The 21,930-nt window shown below is 41.6% G+C and overlaps 1 protein-coding gene across 2 annotated transcripts; it reads left to right on the forward strand.

The window, feature by feature from the left end:
• The first annotated feature begins 340 nt into the window (after positions 1-340).
• sfxn2 (sideroflexin 2) lies at positions 341-21,873 on the forward strand. 2 transcript variants are annotated; one of them, XM_061708870.1, is made up of 12 exons: positions 341-463; positions 4,804-5,039; positions 5,292-5,462; positions 5,549-5,647; positions 10,996-11,071; positions 11,281-11,366; positions 18,396-18,456; positions 18,625-18,691; positions 18,790-18,839; positions 18,926-18,975; positions 19,073-19,120; positions 21,094-21,873. In XM_061708870.1, the coding sequence occupies exons 2-12, from the start codon at positions 4,885-4,887 to the stop codon at positions 21,191-21,193; spliced, it is 963 nt and encodes a 320-aa protein (XP_061564854.1). In that variant the 5' UTR covers positions 341-463; positions 4,804-4,884; the 3' UTR covers positions 21,194-21,873. The 2 variants fall into 2 exon arrangements, with proteins under 2 accessions (XP_061564854.1, XP_061564855.1); XM_061708871.1 differs by lacking the exon at positions 341-463 and adding an exon at positions 549-570.
• Positions 21,874-21,930: the final 57 nt, after the last annotated feature.

The raw sequence follows: 21,930 nt of genomic DNA on the forward strand, positions 1-21,930 counted from the left end.
ACGAGTTTAGTTAGCTACCTGCTAGATGTTTAATGAGTAGACAGAAATACCACCACATTCTCATTTTGTTGGCCATACTTGCTCATATGTGTTTTGAGTTACAGCACATACACTTGTGAGTCTCTTTTTTTTTCTTCTTTTGTACATGAAATGGAGGCCAAAGCTGCCACAGAGGTAGTCAGCCCACCAGCAGGGCTCCCCTGGGGGGATAGCTGCAAACTCCCAGCAGTTACACGTGTGTTTGCTTTAGAATAACCGATTATAACGGGACGGATTCGGTTTTCACCGGTCACCACGCCGGGATCTGCCCCGGGCTGTGATTGGCTGACGGGCGGTCACGTGGTCAGCTCTGCCCCGGGCTGTGATTGGCTGACGGGCGGCCACGTGGTCAGCTCTCCCCCAGCGCCAGCAGCGCAGTCACCTGCAGGTCTGTCCACCTGAACCTGTGCTGATCGTCTGTCAGGTAGGTTTCCAGTCGGTGTCGGTGTCGGTCCGTGCTCAGCTCGGTCGTGATCCTCCTCCTCCACCGGTCCGACTCTGCTGGTAACCGGATCTCTAAATTGCATCACTGTGAGCTCCGTGTGACCACGTTTACAGCTGTTTTCAAAGTGGACTTCACCTCCGGACTCCAACCCAACCACTTTATACACGTTTTACAAACCGCGTGTCTCCAATTTAACTAGTTTCCTGCATGCATGAGCATATGGTTGTGCAGAGTAAACTTGTCCAGGCGTACTGGATGTCCTGGACGTGGTCTGGCCTGCAGATCAGTCTGCCAGGAGTCACTTAAGTCTGTAAAAGCTCCAGCTCCTATTGAACACTACAGTTTGGTGCTTTACTACATTTCTATATGCATATTATTGTTTACTTCTGTTCCACTACACCAAGGCACAACTGTAGCTACTAAGAAGGATCTTTGCAATCAAAAGTTGTTATACTTCTATCAAGAAACAATGAAGGTCACGTGGTGGTTTTCTGTCAATAGAGGGATTTTCTTTTCTTTTCTTTTTGGCTTCTGTTCTCTAACGTTTAGCATATTTCTACACTGATTGGTTCACTCTTGGATTATTAATCAATCAATTGTTTAATACATACTGACAATGATTGTCAGCTGCAGCTGTTGGCATTAAACTGAGTTGTACTTATTTTAGTAATAACAGAGTCATAGGGGTCTGCTGGAGCGTCCCAGCTCATTAATACGTTAATACAGCGATAATTAAAATAGAAACTTAATGTATTTTTTATATATTTTTTACAAAATTTGTAATAATCAGATTGCTCTTTTCACTGATTGAGTGAAGTGTTATTTAATGCTTTACTTGTTTATTTTCTATCGATTTATAAATATGACCAGATTAATAAGGCTCCTATAGACCTTTTATTAGAGATATACACTTGATTCTTTCTTCTGGTTTCGCTTGAACTGTTAAGGTCAGACAAACGTGACAATTCATCTATTTCTTGAATCACTTTTTTCAAAGGGAATGTTGTCACTATTTAGTAGTAAATTACGTATCTGTGGTTTCTGTCTGACCGAAATATCAGAATAATCAACAGATTCATTAAAGAAGTGATTGTTGGTTGCAGTTTTGCAGTTCTCCAGTTCTTAGATGTAAATACTAAATGCACAGAAATGAATTGATCAGTTTAATAAAACACAACTTCAACAAAGTTACGGTAAGTTCAAATGACATTATATTAAGATCTATGCTTGCTATTCTGCTTTATCAATGTTAATTGAAATGTAGTATTCTGTTAATATGATCGTGCTAATGTGTAGTCCCTCTAAAGCTCGCCACTGCAATGTCCAGGCACTTGGACTTTGACACAAAGAAACACAACAATTCTATTTGAGCAAACACCTGGCAACTGTGGGAAGAAAAACAAAGATCTCCCAATAAAACCAGACCCAGAGAACGGCCATCAACCTCAAGGGGATGAGGATGAGGGGACAGGAAAATAGAGAAGAAAAAAGGCACGTTACGAATAAAGGCCACACTCATTCTTAGTTTCCAAAAGCTGTAAATGACCCATCATTGAACATTTAGTACTATTTAGGGAGAAGCCATCTTGTTATGTTCAAGTACTCTACAGATAACTTTTTTATTTAATTGTGTGATGAGTTAAATGCTAAAAAAGAAAGCAAATAAACACATCTATTAATTCATTAATTCCCCTTCAGGGCTTAATAAAGTATTTTGAATTCAACTGAACTGAGCATCTCAAGTATGTATATATATTTTTTGTTTAAATAATCAAAATAATTGGAAGAAAATGAAATTAAATTTCATTTATTTAGCATCTATTAGCATCAATACTAGTTGTCTCTATAGGTGCTTTCCAGAGACCCAGAACATAAACCCCCGAGCAATTATAACATAAACACTGGCAGGTTAAAACTCCCCTAGTGGGAGAAAAACCTTAAGCCGAACAGTGGCAAGAAAAACTCCCCTTTAGGAGAGAAGAAACCTGGACCAGGACCTGGATCTTAAGGGGGGACCGTCCTACCGGAGACCAGTTGGACAGAGCAGGAAAAGGGGGGATAGGAAAGAGAGAATGAAGAACATAGAAAGGAGAAGCACAGATATGTCAATGGTACAAAAGGGAAGCTATATTTAATATTAATGATCTTTTAGCTGGAGAACTAAGAGTTCTATGTATGAGTGATACATGGTTAGTTGATGGACAACAGAGGCGAATATATAAACAGGTGTAAACAGCAGAACCTGAGGTGGCCAGAGGGAGGACCACGGGTCAGCAAATATCCAGCTGAGACATCTATGCAGACAGGTGGAAGTAAACACTGGGATGGTCAGAGAGTGGGACTGGAGGGAAACCTTCCAGAGAACTGACTCTACCTACTACGCCACGGCTGCTACTGGAAATGATTGGTTGAGATTAGGGCTGGGCGATTTTGGACAAAAAAAAAATCCAGATTTTTTTCCCTGTAAACCCGATTTTCGATTTCGATTTTTTTGGTAAAACTACAAAAGACAATGGAATAAATTGTTTCAAATATTTTATCTTTATTTAGAAAAATAAACAAATTTCCCTATTGGGAATGAAGTGCAACTGAAAGATACTGTAAATCCTCCTTGAGTTTAGTAAAGTGACAACATTTACAATCTTCTTGACCAAACAAAGTAAAAAATCGATTTTCTGATTTTCCTTTTTTTAACATCGTCTTGATTAATAAATCCGATTTAGATTTAAAATCGATTAATCGCACAGCCCTTGTTCAGATAGTCCTTTTCCTTTTATAATAGGTTAATTGTTGATTTTCAGTAGAGGTCAGCTTTTTAAACAAGGATTTGCTATTTTTTGTCTTTAAAGTCATTGTAAGCTCATCTGAGTATTTCAACAACGAAACAGGATACTGCAGTAGGTTAAGACTGTGTCCTTCAGTTGCAGTTATAAATGTCATTCTGTCTCCTTTGTTTAAGTTTATCCGTATGAATGTGTCCTAGCAGAGCCCACATTGGCTTTCGGCCTGCGCTCCGTGTTCCTCACCCGTGTCTGCAGGCCTTTAACCTAGTTTCTGAGCAAACAGCCCTGGAAACAATCCAGTTCTAGCCAGGCTGAGCCTCCAGAAACCACTGATAACCCAATCTTTCCTAATATGTCCTATATTTACATTTCACCTAAAATAAACAGTGAATTCAGAAAGTTCATAACATAAGGTGTGCAGCAGAGCAGGGTTTGATTTCTGCAACACTGCAGCTGCAGAAAACCAAACGGACCACCTGTAGAAGTATTTACCAGGAGGTACTTGTTTGTTTCTGGAGATGTTCAGGAAGAAACCAGAGTTTGAGTTTGTGCAGTGACGTGAGAGTATGCTGGGAAACAGCAGCGTCCAGAAGCCCCGTGGGTCAGCTGTCGAGAGCCGGAGCTGTACAACTGAAACTTGTCCTAGATATTCAGAATAATGGCGTCTCAACAGGGTGTGGAAGAACCACGCTTTAATTTTGTGTAAAAATGGGTACTTTCCTTTTATAAATGTGCAACAAAAATGAATTAGATTTCCTCATGTTCAAAGATAGAAAAATCACTACAAGGGTTACTACAGAATCTTTCACAGAGAAAGAGTTTTAATTAAATATTGTTAAAGAATAAAGAAGCCGTTGACATGTGCGGCTTGTTGATGAAAACTGCAATACTAAAGCATCACTGTGTTTATTGCTCAGTGATTTGATTTCGGTATTTATTTAACAGGGGTGGAGCACAATTGTTATAATTGCCCCAGTTAACCAGCAGCTCATTTGCATCTGTGGTCACCGAACAGACAAAACAAACAACAAATGAACAAAACGGCGCTGTAAAAACACAGACAATGACTACTGGGACACAATGATTTAGTTTTCTTTCAACTGTGATAATCCATGAGCAGGTTTTTTTAGTAATGTGGGATGTACAAGAAAAAAAAAGAAAGGTGGTATACAGCATTTGAATATCTAAAAAAGTCAACATTTCACGTGTTTGTCTCACAAATGAAAGGTCTGCAGTAAACTTCTGAACAGATGGGAGGGAGTGGATCCCTTCTTCTGTCTGTCCTCTGATCGTTGCGTCTCTACACTCATACTCACACTTTTGTCCATGGCAAGTTCAAAGGTTTAGTAGTCCGGCTCTTTCTGACCCAGAAAGAAAAAATCATTATACATCAGCTTAAACCAGAGCAGGACAGCGCCTGCAGATCCCCCGTTAACTATCAATGATTAACCTGGAACATCTGACGCCTGTCTTCATGAAGTCTTTATTATTCACAGGACATTCAGCGAGTTATAGTATTCGTCCGTGTTTCTGCAGGTTTTGCCCGCAGCCGCCGAGGGACCTGCAGAGGAATCACGGTGACCTTTGAATGCATCACGCTGCCTTCTAACCAACACGATGGCTTTGAGGTCGTTTGACATCGACGCGCCACGATGGGACCAGTCGACCTTCATGGGCAGACTGAAGCACTTCTTCAACATCACCGACAGCAGAACGGCGCTCTTACCTGACTCGCGGCTGGATGAAGCCAAAGCTTTAGTAGAAAGCTGCAGGTGAGAAAAGACGAGCACGATTACACCTGGAGCTCTAAATCTGAGGACTTCCTGCTCGTTTAATCACTTGAAAATAAGGATGGCTGATCTTGAAATGGGAGTTTTCATCCAAGAATCTCTATTCTAATCCCATCAAGTGCAAAAGTCGACACAAAACAGACGTTGACGGGATGTTTCCGAAGGCAGCTGACGGCCTGGATGTGTGCATCCGTGTATTTATTCTGTGTTTTTGGCCTTGGTGGTCGTCTGCAGGGCAGGATCTTTGCCTCCGGGAACCACAGAGGACCAGCTCCACTACGCAAAGAAGCTGTACGACTCGGCCTTCCACCCCGACACGGGAGACCGCATGAACCTGATTGGCCGGATGTCGTTCCAGGTCCCGGGAGGCATGGCCATCACCGGCTTCATGCTGCAGTTCTACAGGTAGGGAGGAGCGGTCACCACTTTTCAATCACATCGTCCCGCTTAACAGAGGAAGCGTCAGAGGTTTTGTCACGGTCTGTTTCCAGGACAGTTCCAGCGGTGGTGTTCTGGCAGTGGGTCAATCAGTCCTTCAACGCGCTGGTCAACTACACCAACCGCAACGCTGCCTCCCCCATCACTCCAAAGTAAGATCCTGCAAAAGTAAAAAAAAAAAGATCTAAAAACGAACAAACACACACACACACACATGTCCCCAGTTCTACAGTTTTGTATATGAAGACATAAGATCACCTGGTTGTCACCAGGTCCTTTAGTAGGGTAAACCCAGCCTCAGCACAATAACACGACCTGCACACAGTTGGTCCGATTAGGGATTCTTTAAAGTCCAGGGGCCTCATTTATAAAAGAGTGTGTAGGATTCATACTAAAAGTGCACGTAACCCAAAAGCCGAAAATGGCGGGCGCAAAAAAAACCGTGCGCACGCACACTTGCACGCAATGTTCGCTTTATAAATCACAGTCCAGCTGGAAGGTTGCGCAGGTGAATTCGCCTCATATCCCGCCCTCTACACGCCCACTTCATACCATAAATGGGCAATGCAAACTACACGATGACTGTATTTGCATATAAATAAGCCTGCTGAGCATGCGCAGCGGCTTCCTGCAGTCTGTTTCTGCTGCGCGTCAGGATGAATGAGACGTGTCGAGCAACCGTGCCACTAAATTTCACGGAGACTGAGATCGAGATGTTGTGGATGAGGTGGAGGCCAGGAAAACCACATTATTTGGTGGTCACAGTAAAAGTATAAATAGTATAAAATAAAGCGAGTGAGTGGCAGCATGCCGTTGCTGCGCTAAGCGCCGTGAGTGCCACGGACAGATGGTGCAGAAAAAAAAAAGAAGTGGTGTGATTTGAAGGTGCAGGCCAAGAGGTACCGCAGCTGCAGCAGCAGCAGCACCAGAGTCCTGACTGACGCTGTGCTTCAAACACAGAGGGACACGATCAGCGCTATTATATTATATGATGATATGTGATCTGACATTAACAGTATGACTTGAATCTGGCTTCATTTCACCACCTCACCGTCTGCATCGCCAGTTCCCCATGTCTTAAGACTGTTCCTACGGGAGGCAGGGGTGTAGCACCAAATTCTGGGCCCTGTACACTCTCAATGTCAGTGGGCCCCTATCCATGCCCGCGAGGCGCATGAGAGAAAAAAAGGGGGGGGGGGTTGTATTTATACAATCTACTACAATCAACTACAATCAGATCAGATTATATTGATGAGTGGTTCTGAATTGATGCATTTGGCCTAATTGTGCTCAAATACCTAAAACATTAGGCTACATCTGGTTTGTGTACTAACATTTTGATCCATGACACTCGTGCAAATTTTGATGATCAAATAAGCTACATTCCTTTTGTAATGAGAAGGTACAGTAGAAATGAACAGAAAAATATTACGTTTCAATGTGAAAAAAATAAGTTGTGACTGGTTTCTGCTTTTTACATCAAAGGCCTATGTCATCTTATCAATAGAGCCTGCAATAGTACAAAATGTCAACTGTCAAATTGTTTTTCATCTTGCAGAAAAAGAAATAAAGGCTTGCTGACATGACATGTAAAGATGTAATTTACATCCCACTAAATACCCACTGACGGGTCTTTTTGTTTGCAAAGTCATTAATAAGATCTGTAAAGTCCAATTGTTTGGCTAATTGGCTTTCAATCGACAGAATGGCAAGGCTGTTCAGTCTATCCTGGCCCATTGTTGATCTCAGGTAGTTTTCTAACCAGCTTCAACTTGCTGAAAGCCCGTTCACCCCCTGCAACTGTGACAGGACTTTGCATGATGACAAGCTAAGTTGGTTCACCTTTGGGAAAGAAAGCAATCAGCAGCTGGCTCCCCTCGTTCTGCCGTCTTTCTTTTTGTTTCCTCTTTTTCTTTTTCTGTTAGCCCGATTTATGTTTTTTGGGCAGCATGATGTCCTGCACACAGGTCTCTGATCTGGGCGCACTGTCTGACCTGTTGCCGGTCGCTGTTGGGCGGACTAAACCATTTTGCATCTCCAAGAGGGGGGCCCCAGAATGTCTAATATGTTGGGAGAACTGTGACATTAAGTTCATTCTCTCATTTGATGTTATCAATATATTTGAACTAAATTATGATACCAATTAATTGGAGGGCCCAATTCATTCAAAATAAAAACATCACAAAAAAAAAATCAGGATTTTCATGGGCCCCTCTCTCTACTCGGGCCCTGGGTAGTCAGGTCCACTTTTCCCCCCACTACCACGCCCATGACGGGAGGGTCAGGGTTGGCGTAGGGATACGAACATTTTTCGGTTAGTTTTTTCTTTTTAAATCCCAACCTTTGCGTAGAAGGTGGCTTGCGCATCTTTCAAGCCCTGTTTTGTGCGCAAGCAAGCTTTATAAATGAGGCCTCTGGACTGGTTTTACTCTTCAGTCTGATGAGAATCTTCTTCTTTATTTCCTTCAACATCATCAGGATGTGTGTTCATTTGCACCTCCGCAATCATTTGTAGTAAAGTTCACAGTGATTTCACTGACAGCCCTATGGAGCCTGTACTCTCTATGGAGCAGGGATGGAGGGCGAGGAGCAGGTTTTTGGGGGAGACTGTTCTTCTCGAGGATCCTCAGAAAGTCCCGTCTCTGCAGCTCCTTGGTGATGGCGCTCCACGTCAGGTCGTCCTCCAACCTCACGCCCAGAGAGCTGAACACTGAAACCCTCCCCACACAGGCCCCGCCGAGGGAGCGTGGTTGGATGACAGATTTTTCCTGTAGTCAACAACCAGCTCCTCCCTGCATGCAACCTCCCCCGCCTCTCCAGAGATGAGTCTGACTGCCGTCGTGTCATCTGCAAACTATACATACTTGTTGTTGAGGTGGGTGGAGACACAGTCGTGCATGTAGAGGAGCGGGCTCAGTACACAAGCCGGGGCTCAGGCTGACGGCAACCTGACCCTCTGGGAGCGGCCTGATGGGAAGTCCAGTATCCAGCTGGTTGGGTGCTGGAAGCCCGAGGTCCGCCAGCTTGGACACCAGTCGTTGTGGGAGGATGGTGTTAAATGCTGAGCTGAAGTCCACGAAGAGCATTCCCACATGGCTCCCTTGCCGTTCCTGGGGGGGCAGCGTGGTGTGAGGTGCTGAGGAAACGGCATCCTCCGAGGATCTCTTGCTTTGTCAGCAAACTGAGAGGGGTCCAGATCAGATGGCAGGCAGGAGATGATGTGACTCCGCACCAGTTTCTCAAAGCACTTCATGATGACACGTGTAGGCGCCACTGGGCAGTGGTCGTTTAGGGCACTGTCTCCCAACCTGGGGTCCGGGCCCCCCCTTGGGGGGGCGCCAGAGATCTCTGGGGGGGGCGCGAATCTTTGTCTGCTTTGAAGATATGCAGTTGTAAAAATTATATTTGCGCACGTTAAATAAATAAAAAAATCATAATAACACACCTAATGGAATACTGTAATCCAAGTCTGTATAAACCCACGTAGTATTTTATTTATTCATACTACTACTCTGACAGGTTGTTGAAGAAGAAATGTTGCTCTCATATTAAAAGACACATTTTTCAGAAATTATTTTATGTTTTTGTTCATATTTTATACATTGGTGACACAAAATGAAGGTGAGAAAAAAAAAAGTCGTATCTGTACAGGGTAAACCAAAGAGAAATGTATCAAAAAAACATAATTAATATTAATTTTTTTCAATTAAAGATTTGTAACGAATCACTTTACTCTTTTGCTGCTAGTACGTACGGGTCAGGCCCGGCTGGTCTTAGACACAAGTAGGGGGGGCTCCAAGGAAAAAAGGTTGGGAACCACGGGTTTAGGGTATTGATGCAGGGTTTTTCTGGGGGTGGGACAATGGTGGAGGACTTAAGGCAGGGAGGGACCATACCGTCGGGTCCTGCAGCCTCCGGGTTCACCTTCTTCAGCACCCGCCTCCCCTCACATTCCTGTACCGTGAGGCAGATGTTGGCGAGGCAGATGTTTGTGTCACCTCAAAGCGAGTGAAGAAGATATTCAGCTCTCAGCTAAAGAAGAGTCGCCCTCAGCGGCCGAGGAGTTATTGGATGTATAGCCGGTGATGTGCCGGACCTGTCTAGTGTCGTTGCTCCTGATTGATCCTCTGCCCTCCTCCTGTCTGCTGCCTCGGCCTCGCGGATATATATCATATGTATTTTTAAAAAGAGGCTCAAGACCTTCTTTTTCAGTTTTAGCTCAAAGCTGATTTTTATTTAATTTGTTAGTTTGGTTTAGTTTATTTTATTTAGTTTTCATTATTTTAGATATTTATTTTTCAATTATTTGATTGTTACTTATTTTTTCATGTTAACTTTTATTTTACTCTTAGGTTTATTTTAAGGTTGTTTTTACTTTTTTTGGGATCTTCCTACTTGGCCTGTGGGCTCGTTGCTGTTCGGGGTGGCTGGGGGTCCTGATCTGGACGGTTCCCCCGTGGTGACGCCCTCATTGGTCGTTGGTGGGCTCGTGTAGATCCCCAAGATATCGTTCCTCACCGCACCGTCAAGCTAAATATTTATGATGTTTATGATTTTTTTTGTGTGTGTGCTGTGTGGGTATCAATGCGAGCATATGTGTGAAAATGACCTGATGTGTGTTTTTAACCATGAGTGTGTGAGTTTTTATATCTTGATTTTATTATATAAAGCACTTTGTGCTACTGTTGTACGAAAAGTGCTTTATAAATAAAGTTTGATTTGATTGCATTGTATCACCCGTTGTTCCTCGTACCCTGTTGAACAGGGTAAATCTGGATTCATTGGACCACATGACCTTTTTCTCATTGCTCCAGAGTCCAAACTTTTTGCTGCCAAACAAATTACAGCCTTTTTTCTCCTCGATTAGTCTCACTGATAAGTGATTTTAAGGTTACGCAGCTTTTTACTTCCAATATCTCGTCTTCTTATTACAGTACCCTCACTTTTAAATCTAACTGTGACTTCTGCTGCTGGTTTTGTCTCATTAGATTTCACCAGACTTTTAAATGAGCTCACAATGCGATCTTTCAACTATATTTTACAATAAAGTTTCCTCAACAGAGCAACATCGTTGGAGGTTGATGTTTTCAGAGGACTTGTCTTCGGATAAAGGTGTTTTAAGGAGTGAGAAGCGCTCTTAGGATCAAAAACATTGTTTTTTTCCAGTCTAAGTTTCTTTCCTTTTGCTTTGTTAAATCCAGGTGTTTATTTTATTCAATTTTATTTTATGGATAAAAAGGAGGAACAGATGTTAGTTCATGAGGACTTAACCTCATCAACTAAAATCTGTTAGTTTATCTGTTGTAACCAAAACTTTGGACATTTACCAGATGACTTTAGATGCCTCACAAACAACTAAACTAATAAACGAGATAAATGTGTGCAAACATGTTTAAAAGCATCTGCACAGCTCCAGCTTTAGTGTAATTCTTAATACGCCCCGTTGTAATAAACAACCATCTTAAAACTGCTTCTGTTCTGCATTTCTGGTGTTTCTCAGGCAGATTGGAGTGGCCTACGCCACAGCAACCAGCACAGCCCTGGCCACGGCCGTCGGACTCAACCTCTACACAAAGGTACAGGTTCAGACTTTTCTTTTTAAAAGGCCGACCTTGTATCGTTAGCAATGAACTTTAAGAGAAGCACATCAGCCAGATTTGAAAGCCTAATCATCATCTTGTGAAAGGCACTTGGACAACAAAAGAATCTTAAATCACGACCCACTTACGAGGAGGACGAGATTAGAGGGATTTATGTGATGACTGATGATTTTCCTCTTGTGCAGAAAGCTCCTCCTCTCGTGGCTCGCTGGGTCCCCTTCGCAGCCGTGGCCTCAGCCAACTGCGTTAACATTCCCATGATGAGGCAGCAGTGAGTCCCCCTTTGTGTTACTCTCTCAGCTGTTCAAAATGCAAAGCCCACGTAGTGCAGATTTTATTGGAAATTGCGAGCTGGAATCACAGCGGCTCACCGAGTGCATGTGTGATCAACGAGAGCTCGTTTCCTGTGATAGTTCTCCGGACCGATCACAGGAAACGTGGCCCCTTATTCATACTATAAATTCAATGTCACACAACATTACTGATGTAAAGATTACTGATAAAGGTGAGACGTGCTGTAGTTGTAAATGTGTTTCAAATATGAACCGTGGTTAAAGTGGTTTAACCAATAATATGGTATTAACCATTAATATATATGCAGACAAGGGAAGGAAAAAAAAAAAAAAACTCTTGCAGATTTCCAGGGCTCGTGTGCTCGTTGTGCGTTTCCATGTGTTTTTCGCGTCTTGGACTAGTGAGGGACAACGTCTTTCACTCCACATTTTAGTGTTGCAGTATGTGTGAAGCTATGCATCAAGGCCAAAAACATTTTTATTAGGAAGCTTCCAAAAATTACCAAGTGTGTCAGTCTCACCACTGCAATTTATGAATTTATTAGGATCCCCATTAGCTGATGCAGTACATCAGCTACTCTTCCTGGGGTCCACACATAACAAACAGACATAACAATATACATTTACAAGCACAGAAACAATATGATCCATACTGATATTCCCTGCTTAAGTACACTTAACAGTCAAATAAAACATTAACAGTAATAGTAATAATGCATGATAAACTCAATAACAAAATGAGATTAAAAAGTAATAATAATAATAATAATAAAATATAAAATAAATAAACATAATTATAAGTGTGTGTGTGTGCGCGTGTGATAGTATCCTATTTGTATGTCTACATGTGCAGAATTGTTGCAGGCGTAGGGCTATTTGACGTTGTTTCAGTTGTCTTTTAAAGCTTGCTTTTGTTTTTTCTTTAGTAATATGTGAAGATGAGTCATTTATTATGAACGCGTTCTTTCAGGATCAGTCACAGGAAATGTGGCTCCTGTTCAAGATGTTTGCTTTGATAAGATGATTTCAGCCCACATCTTCAGTAAAACCGGCACCATGTGCCTCCGCCTCGGCTTTGTTAAATTTCTGTGTTGGATAAAATGATCATGGTTATGTTCTTTAGCCCCGTATACACTTGAGTAATCCAGTATAACCAAATTTATCATTAAATTCATTATTTTTGTTGCCTCTGATAGTTCCTCCAAAGGTGCAGGTAAAATGCCAGCCGTTCCACCCTCGGGGGTTGTGGACAAAGCGGACATGGGGCATCTTATCACAGTAAAGCGTGCTTTGTCTACAGGGCTAAAGTATTCACTGTTAATACGTTTCCAGTCCAAAAATGGTGTAAATATTGTAATAAACAATGTAATTAGGCCAATAGTGTGAGGGGAAGAATAATGGAAACACCTCATTAAGACTGCCAGTACTAGTTCCTTTAGTCCGGGGGCAGGAGCCACGAGGCAAAACTACAGGACTGTCTCAGAAAATTTGAATATTGTTATTTTCTGTAATGCAATTACAAAAACAAAAATGTCATACATTCTGGATTCATTACAAATCGACTGAAATATTGCAAGCCTTTTATTATTTTGATATTGCTGATCATGGCTTACAGTGTAAGAAAACTCAAATATCCTATCTCAAAAAATTAGAATATTCTGGGAATCTTAATCTTAAGATAAATAAAGAACTTTATCACAATATTCTAATTTTCTGAGACAGTCCTGTACACACCAAACTACAGCATTGCATAAACACCAGGCACTGCGACTGGTATCTGGCTATCAAGCTTAAACACTGCGAGGTAAATCTATGCACCTGATCCACACGTGGCCCCACATGACAGGCATTAGGCGCCCCCCCACCAGGGCTCTACACTGATATTTAGAACCCCTTAAAAGGTTTACACATTCACACCAGTATTCATTACATTTTACTTTATTGAAGTATACTTAAATTATACTTTTGAGCTCCAAACCAAATTCAACCTGGCTTCGACGTACCAAATAGAACGTCAACTGTTGCGAAGTAAGAGCTTGTTTTACATTCATGGTGATAAATCAGAGAAATTGTTGGCTAGTCAACTGAGGGGACTTAAATCAAAGGGGCACATAACAAAAATTCAAATGGAAGATGGGACTATCACTTTGAATCATGTAAAGATCAATAATACATTCAGGGACTATTATTCCAAACTTTACACCTCTGAATTTTCTAACACTAATTCAATGAATTATTTTTTTTAAATGACCCCAGTATCCCTACACTTTCCACTGATAACAAAATGAAATTAGAGGAACTGATAACAAAAGAGGAGATTGTTGCAGCTATCCTTTGCTTGCAATCCGGTAAATCCCCTGGGCCCGACGGGTTTCCAGCAGAATTTTTCAAGGCATTTCCCCTCTTCTTTCATCTCACCTAAGTGCAGCTCTATCTGACTCATTCAAACAAGGCAAACTCCCGACTTCATTCTATGAGGCATGTATCACACAAAAAGGACAAAGACCCGACTGAGTGCTCATCTTATAGACCAATATCTTTATTAAATGTTGACACCAAAATCTTGTCCAAAGTCTTGGCCCGTAGATTGGAAAGCATACTACCATCAGTCATATCGGAAGATCAAACTGGTTTTGTCAAAAAACGACAGTCATACTTAACATACTATGGGCCTGATTTACTAAAGGTTTGCGTGCGTAAAAACGTGTGAAAACTTGACACTCCTGCAAAGCAATGTGCAAGCTTAAATACTGGGAGAGGAAAATGCAAATATGTCCATTTACCACGCGCAATGAGATTTACCAAGCCTGAAAGTTTTTGCGGGGATTGTGATTGCGTCTGTATTTAATACGTTCGAAAGGAAGGTGCTAATCTGCCCAGCATTTCGCACCGATGCTTGTTGGTGCCTGATTTGACGACTAGTGGGGATGGCTCAATTTATTGTGAGGATTCTCCACATGCAAAAGGAGAAATATTTTATTTGAATGTTAAATCGAGTATTATTCAGAAAAAGGTTGCCACAGGAGGCACATTCATTGTTTCATTTGTGATAATAAATAAATTACGTGTTTTCATGGAGAAAAAAGTGTTTCAGTGTTGCAGTTGGCTCTAGCGTGTCATACCCCGGCAGGTGTTGTGCCGTATTCAGCACCCCTGCCGTGAAAAGCACCCCCTCGTGGACATATATTACCCACAGATCTCTTATTCACAAGTAAATGTCAAAAAGGACTAAATGCCCATGTTTAATGTACTACAAATGACAACGTACACACAATGACAAAAATGATATTCTCATTCCGTGTCACGTTCTGTTTAGTGTCCAGTTTTGTATGATTCATGTTTAAATGCGCTCATGGATTCCACAATAGTCATACTTTCCCACAATCACAGTCACAGATAACAAAAATCGGGTAAATGGTTATTGATGCCATTAATTAATAGCCTGCTTACTGTGTTGTCTTCCATAATATTTGTAAATATATATAATATAAACTCCTAAGTATGTGTTTGTGTGAGTGTGTATATATAAATATATTGAAGTGTCAGTGTGTTTTTTTCTTGGTCTACTTATCATTGAATATACGAGGGGGTGCTTTTCACGGCAGGGGTGCTGAATACGGCACAACAATTTGCCTCCTCCACTAATATCTCTAACTCCAACTCGTCAAATTTCATTTTGCGCTTGCGACTATCCTGCTTTCCATCCAGACTCTCCATGGCGCAAAGTTTGCGCCGCAAACCGTAAGACACGCAACACCTCATTTAAATACTGAGGTTTGCACCTGTTATCAATTGCGCACGCAATCTTAGTTGATCACCCGCAAAACACACAACAACAGCACGTGCAAACTTTTTCAGTGCACACGCAATTTAGTACTCTTTATTTAGGATCTTAGTAAATCTGGCCCTATGTCGTCTGTTTTGACATTCTGTACTCTCCCTCCGGGGGGCTCCTGCATGTTTCCTCTCTCTGGATGCAGAAAAGGCGTTCGACCGGGTAGAGTGCGCAAACTTATTTGCGACGTTAAAGAGATTTGGCTTTGGTCCTAGTTTTATCACCTGGATAAAACTTTTATATTGATGCCCTGTCGCCTCAGTCCTGACCAACTCGCAGCTGTCACAGCACTTTACCCTCAGTCGCGGAACCCGACTGAACATTGTGTTGGGCTGTATTATTATGGTCTGTTGCTGCAGTAGCGTCTTTAATGTAAAAGTGGGAAACGGAGCTCACCTTGACGTGTGTGTACAAGTCAGGGTTTTTGAAGCATTTCCTGTTTTCTAGTAAATGATCTTTGACACAGTTTGGAGGGAAAAAAATGGTTTTACAAGTTTTAACGCAAACATAAAAAACTGGTTCTCAAACGCTGGATCTCCCGTTACTGTAACTGCATTTTCCATGATTACATGTGTTGTTTTGGTCCATATTATTATTATTATTATTATTATTATTATTATTATTATTATTTATTTTTTTTATTTTTTTTATTCAGTTATCTGAATACCACAGAGAAGAAAAAATAACTCTCACTCCTCTCAGAATTTCATTATCAAATTACTACCGAATTATTAGCTCCTGTGAATTTTGGCTTATAAAAGTTGGAAAGTGCATCACTGAGGTCACTAATGGCGCTTTTACACTAGTACCTACTCAGCGCGACTCTACTCGCCTTGCCCTCGTTTGTTTTTAGACACACAGATGAGAAGTAGGCGGTTTGGAGCGAAGCTGCTGTGACGTATTTCATTGTGTGATCTAAACCAGTGATTCTTAACCATAGGGCCGCGGCCCACACTTGGGCCGCGAGCGCCATCTAGTGGGCCGCCAAAAAAATTCAGTTTTGTACGTGTGGGCCGCGAGGGCCGCGGGACTGCATAGCAACTCCCAACCAAATGAGGAGAAGAAGACACTCAGCTAGCTGTACGTGTAATAGTAAGAGAAATGGTGTGTATTTACAGAGAAAATACTTAATTTTGCACAGAGTAGGTTTAGATCCGCCAGGATTAGGGATCGATTACTTGGGTCTGCGCCCAGAGCGAGCGCGGCGTGATCATTTATCCTGACGCGTCCCCGCGGCAGGGGAGGTCGGCTGAGGCTGCCGCTCGGGCGGTGGCTCCGTCGTTAGTGGTGAAAGGTGGTAGATTTAGATGCGTGGGCTGTCGTGTCTGCTGGACTGGACTGTTCGGGCTTTCGAAAAAGCATCGGAAAGTAACTGCTGCAGCGCGACCAGAGAGCTGCGGTGCGGGCTGTGCCCGTCGCAGCTGATCAGGCTCCGATGAAACCCGACACACTGAGTCCTGACAACTTATTAATGTAAATAACTTAAAGTAAAATCAAACTAAGTTTTGTCCTCGCTGTATTTTTAAATATGCAACCCGGAATGGACAAATTCATCCTGTTCAGTCTTCCCACTGGGACAAAACCAGTGTCTCATACGTTCAGAGACCGTGGCGTTCAAAGTGCGAAAGTGAAACGCCACTGAAACAAAACACAAAGTTTTTCATCAAACATATCCACTCAAGTCTGAACTGAAGTCACAGAAAAATAAACTGACCATCTTAAAACATCCTGCCCATGTCTGGGTCCAGATACAGCTGTGAAGCAGCTTTCTCCACAGTGAACATAATTAAAACTAAATATCGTTTCAGGCTCATCAATGAGCACCTCCACATGCATATGAGAACCTGACACCATCCAGCCCAGATTTAAAGTCCTGACAGGAGAAATTAGAGCTCAGTTCTCTCACTGAACAACAGAAAGTGGGGGCATAAGATTATAAGAGGGGAAGAAAGAAAAACTGCAAAACTGTTAAATTGTTAAGATGTGTTTATATTAATTTAGTATAAAAATGTGTTGAGACAATTAACAAAGAAAAGGGGAAATTCAAACTGCTGGTAGAGAAATAAAATAAGATAGCATTTGAAAAATAAAATAAAATCTACTTTATTTTTAAGAGAAAAAAATATGTTTAATTCAAGTTAAACATGTTAATTGGCAAATATGTACTTTTTTTTAATATAGATGCAGATGCAGATGTTGATACAACTATGAGGCTACTTGAATGAATATATATATATATATATATATATATATATATTATATATATATATATATATATATATATATATATATACATACATATATATATTATGATGTTCTGGACCTTCGCTTGAATAAATTTTCTCTAAATGGACCTCTTAAAGTTTTAGTTGAATACCCCTGCTATACAGTGTTTATATTTAATGGGCCCCGGGCCACTCTGTACTGAAAAAATTGGGCCCCAAGGTCAGAAAGGTTAAGAACCCCTGATCTAAACGAAGAAGACAACAACACTAAAGATGTAGAACCTGGAGGAGATGATAAATGTGCTGCTGGGTCTGTGGCTTGTGTTTGATATCAAGTTAAAAAATGAAAATGAAAGAAGCTTCAAGCGGTGACGCTTTTTTTTGTTTGTTTGTTTGACTCGGCGCTGCTGAAAAGTCAGCTGGAGCAGCTATGAAGTGACAGAGCTCCTGGTAAATCTGGTCGTTCCTTATTGCCCGTCTACATCCCTTTTTAATTCTCTCCTCAGCCACCAGGTTTATGAACATCTGCACCTCAGAGTTGGATCACAAAACAAACTTTTGCGCTGCAATTGCTGGTCAAAGCCGCAAGTCGCTCCTTCACTGATTTCGCCTCCTGACTCAGACGTCTGACGGCCCCCTGACCAATCGGTGGCCTGTAGTGTGATGATGTCAGATACATGGCCGACTCAGCCGCTTAGAACCTCAGCAGAATAGATACAGAAAAAGTATCTACTCGGCACACCTCCACCCGCCTTCACCCCTAGTGGAGAAGCGCAAAATCGGGGCGAGTCGTGCTGAGTCGCTTTACTAGTGTAAAAGCGCCATAAGATGATGAAGCTGTTTATGGTAAACTTAAAAATATCTGCAGACGTGTAACATCCTGGGAAACTGGGTGATTTAAAACAACCTTGCCTTTTCTGTTCAGCTTCACCTTCTCTGCTTTTCAGGGAAATTCTGAACGGCATCGCTGTCACCGACGAAAACGGCAACAAGCTGGGCAATTCTAAGGTCAGCAGGTCACCCTCACGCTGCTCTGAAAACTGTTGACGCACCTGTGATAAAACAACAGGACTAAGGCTGCCTAAGATGCCTCCCAGTATTGTACATGTTTTGTAAAGTATAGTTTACCTTTTACTGTTTGAAGATGTGCTTTAAATCTGCTTTAATCTCCTACAGAAAGCGGCAGCAAAAGGCATCACGCAGGTGGTCGTCTCAAGGATCACCATGGCAGCGCCGGGAATGAGTATGTCAAAGAGTTTTATGAGAAAAGAAAAGAGTTACTTTTGTGAATACTACACTTTTATTCTCTTCCTCTTTTAATCTCTTTCTTTACCGTTGTAGTAATCCTCCCCATCATCATGCAGAGGCTGGAAAAATTCAATTTCATGAAGGTCAGACCTCAGTCGACCGTTGTTCTCCTGATAAAGTCACGTACATGTGTTCATTTGATCCCAATTTTTCTTTCGTCTGTTCGCAGAGAATCACATTTCTCCACGGGCCAATTCAAGTCATGTTGGTGGGAGGGTTGTAAGTACAAAAGGTCACCGAGTCGGAGGAATTTTAACATCCTCGTCACTGTTTTTATTGGTAACTTTTGCTCTTTTTTTCAACTTTTTTTAAAAAGTTTGGTCTTCATGGTGCCGGCGGCCTGCTCCCTGTTCCCTCAGAGATGGTAATGAAACCGCTCGTCTGCATCCACCTGCCGACACAAGATCAAATAGTTTCAATTACGTCATCTTTTAGCACTGTAGGTCTGCCGTGTTGACTTAAGAAAGGAGAGTTTGGGTTGCGCTTGCTGTCGGTGCGTGTTTCCACACAGCAAGCCGGTGACCTCAGCGTCTTTGATAAGAGTGGCGTCTTCCTTCTTGCTGGCTCGCCGCTACGTAGATGCTCGGTTCTGTAACATCCTCTGCCGCTCAGAGGCGAACCAGCAACACATCAGCTTTGATCTCCGTCCCACATCTGTACAAAAAACCCCCACAAACATCAGTGCACAGCAACAGCGCCTTGAGTACGCTGGATGGAAATGGGTTTGATACGATGCAGAGCCACGTCTGCTTGGTCCGTTTGGATTACTAATGCGACAACATCTGTCTTTATTGAGCGTCTACAGGCAGTGTACGTGCGAAAAGGACTAATGACACTATCACAGATACAGGTGGCTAAACTGAGTCTTTGAAAATAATTTCTATAAAAACTGAGAACCTGCAGGGGGTCCAGCTCTGATCGAAAGTCAGTATTTATTGTTTGAACGGAGGCAACGTTGCCTTCTTTTAGTTTATAAAAGGTCGTCAAATAGTGATCCAAATTTTGATTTGATTTGATTTATTTTTATTTTTGTACATGTAAAAAAAAAAAAGAAACAACACTTCATGAGAAGTTTAAGAAAACGACAACAAAACAAAACAAAGAATTTCATCCTTTAAAACTTGCTAACTTGATTTACATGTGCCAAAAAAGGAGTAGGAAGAAGTGTAAACTTATTTAGTCCTACCCCCATTCACTGATCATTTAACCTGTATTTATAATTATTCCCAAATTGTACTCACACTGGTAAGTAACATTATTATTATTATTATTATTATTATTATTATTATTATTATTATTATTATTATTATTATTATTATTATTATTATTATTATTATTATATACTGTAATTATACTCACACACATCCTTATACATACATACATACACATAGTTGCATATTTCTCTATATTTGTACACATATGCCCATATAGATATTTATATAAATATACTTATTTACTATATATACAGTATATATATATATATATATATATATATATATATATATATATATATATATATATATATATATATATATACTTTGCTGCCCATTTCTGTACATAAATATACACAGATCTACCCATTCACCCAATAGTGTTATCTGCAGGCCCCTAAAGGCTGCTAAACCCCTTCCTCTTTGTACCTCGTGAGAATCATGTTTTTATATTTGTTTTAAAAAAAATATAAAAACATGATTCTCACAAGGTACAAAGAGGAATTAACAAAAACTGGGATTTGGTCATTTGAAATTATGTAAAGCTATGGATGTTATTTCATACACAGGTTCACACACTCACCCCCCCAACGCGGTCCCTGACAACATGTGGGTCCGCCACTCATTTCTGCTCTTTGAGTCAGTCACCTCACTAATCTACGGCACATCAAACACCTCGGTCTTTCACAGTCGATTCTACAACAATCTCGTCAATCTCGTCATGAGACCCAACAAGGTTTACGTGCTCATCTCATTCATCATTTGATCAGCGGATGGTATTTAGGGATTGAAGTACACGATTCAGCCAATACGGTTCTCCTCACGAGGCCCGGTGAGGGCTTAAAGCTGTGCGGAAAGCTGGCGTGTGATTGGCTGGGACACTACCTGCAGTGACCCAGAGCGGTTGAAAGTGAAGCTCTGTCTGGACCCTGCAGTGATCATGTAGGACGAGACTGTCTCACAGCTGTCATCTAATCGTCCTCATTCCCTGGAAAGATTAGGTTATTCAGATGAGATAATTCACACGACACACAAGTTTAGAGATTATAATGTGTTCTCTTTGGCTCATCTTTTCATGAAATACTTGATTATGACCCGGTGTGATCGTCCAATCTTCCTCCCGCAGCTCTATGGCCGTGTCGAAGCTGGAGCCCGAGCTGAGAGACTCCATCGTTTCCCAGTACGGAGAGAAAGTGCAGCTCGTCTACTTCAACAAAGGCCTTTGAGGCCAGGAGGCCCCGCCCCCCCGTTTACGCTGTGACACAAAACAACCCAACACACGTGTCTTCGCGCAACATTTTCAATTTGATAATCAGGATGAAGTGTTTTGGGTTTTTCTTTTTTTCCCTTTATTTCCGTTCCACGTTGGTGCTGCTCTTCCAGTCGTCAGTGTTTTATCTGCTTTTCTTTCTCTTCTTTTCATAAATTCTTTCTGTAAACACATTAGTGGCAACACTGTACTCCTGTTCAGAAACCAAATGATCTCATCCCAGGAACAGGGTGTAGCTTTGCCAGATCAGATCGCCTCATGATGTAACTCAGTTGTTTTCATTGGCTGTTTGTTACAGAAATACACCCGCGGTCTGCAGAGCCTCCTTTCAGTCTGTGCCTTTTTTATTACAAATATGCTGGAGCAGTCCTGCTGGACGTTGGTACCTTTTGTCTTTTAAGTGATATTTTCTTAACTGTGGGACGTGAAAATGCTTCTACGCACGACTCGGGTTGCAGAAGTCCCTTCAGTGCGGTGGAGGCTGCTGCCATCTTCTGCCAGAAAGGAGGAAGCTCTAAGATTTAGGGATTTTCCTCTTTTGCCACTTGGATAATCTCACTGTACAAACTCTGACCTCAACAGCAAACAAAAACAAAAATAAATCATGAGATGAAATAAAAATGGACTCACTTGAAACTTGATGCTGGTGGGGTTTTTTTTATTTAAAATTTTCTTTGACGTTCCTCTGCAGGC

This window comes from Cololabis saira, chromosome 19 (assembly GCF_033807715.1).
Source record: "Cololabis saira isolate AMF1-May2022 chromosome 19, fColSai1.1, whole genome shotgun sequence".
NCBI classification, from domain to species: domain Eukaryota; kingdom Metazoa; phylum Chordata; class Actinopteri; order Beloniformes; family Belonidae; genus Cololabis; species Cololabis saira.

Bases quoted from the DNA above. Each gene is read 5' to 3' on its own strand.
- sfxn2 (XM_061708870.1), top strand. From the start codon at position 4,885: ATGGCTTTGAGGTCGTTTGACATCGACGCGCCACGATGGGACCAGTCG. The intron at 18,457-18,624 runs GTCAGCAGGTCA...AATCTCCTACAG, and splicing joins ACAAGCTGGGCAATTCTAAG to AAAGCGGCAGCAAAAGGCAT. The intron at 18,976-19,072 runs GTAAGTACAAAA...TTTTTTAAAAAG, and splicing joins GTCATGTTGGTGGGAGGGTT to TTTGGTCTTCATGGTGCCGG.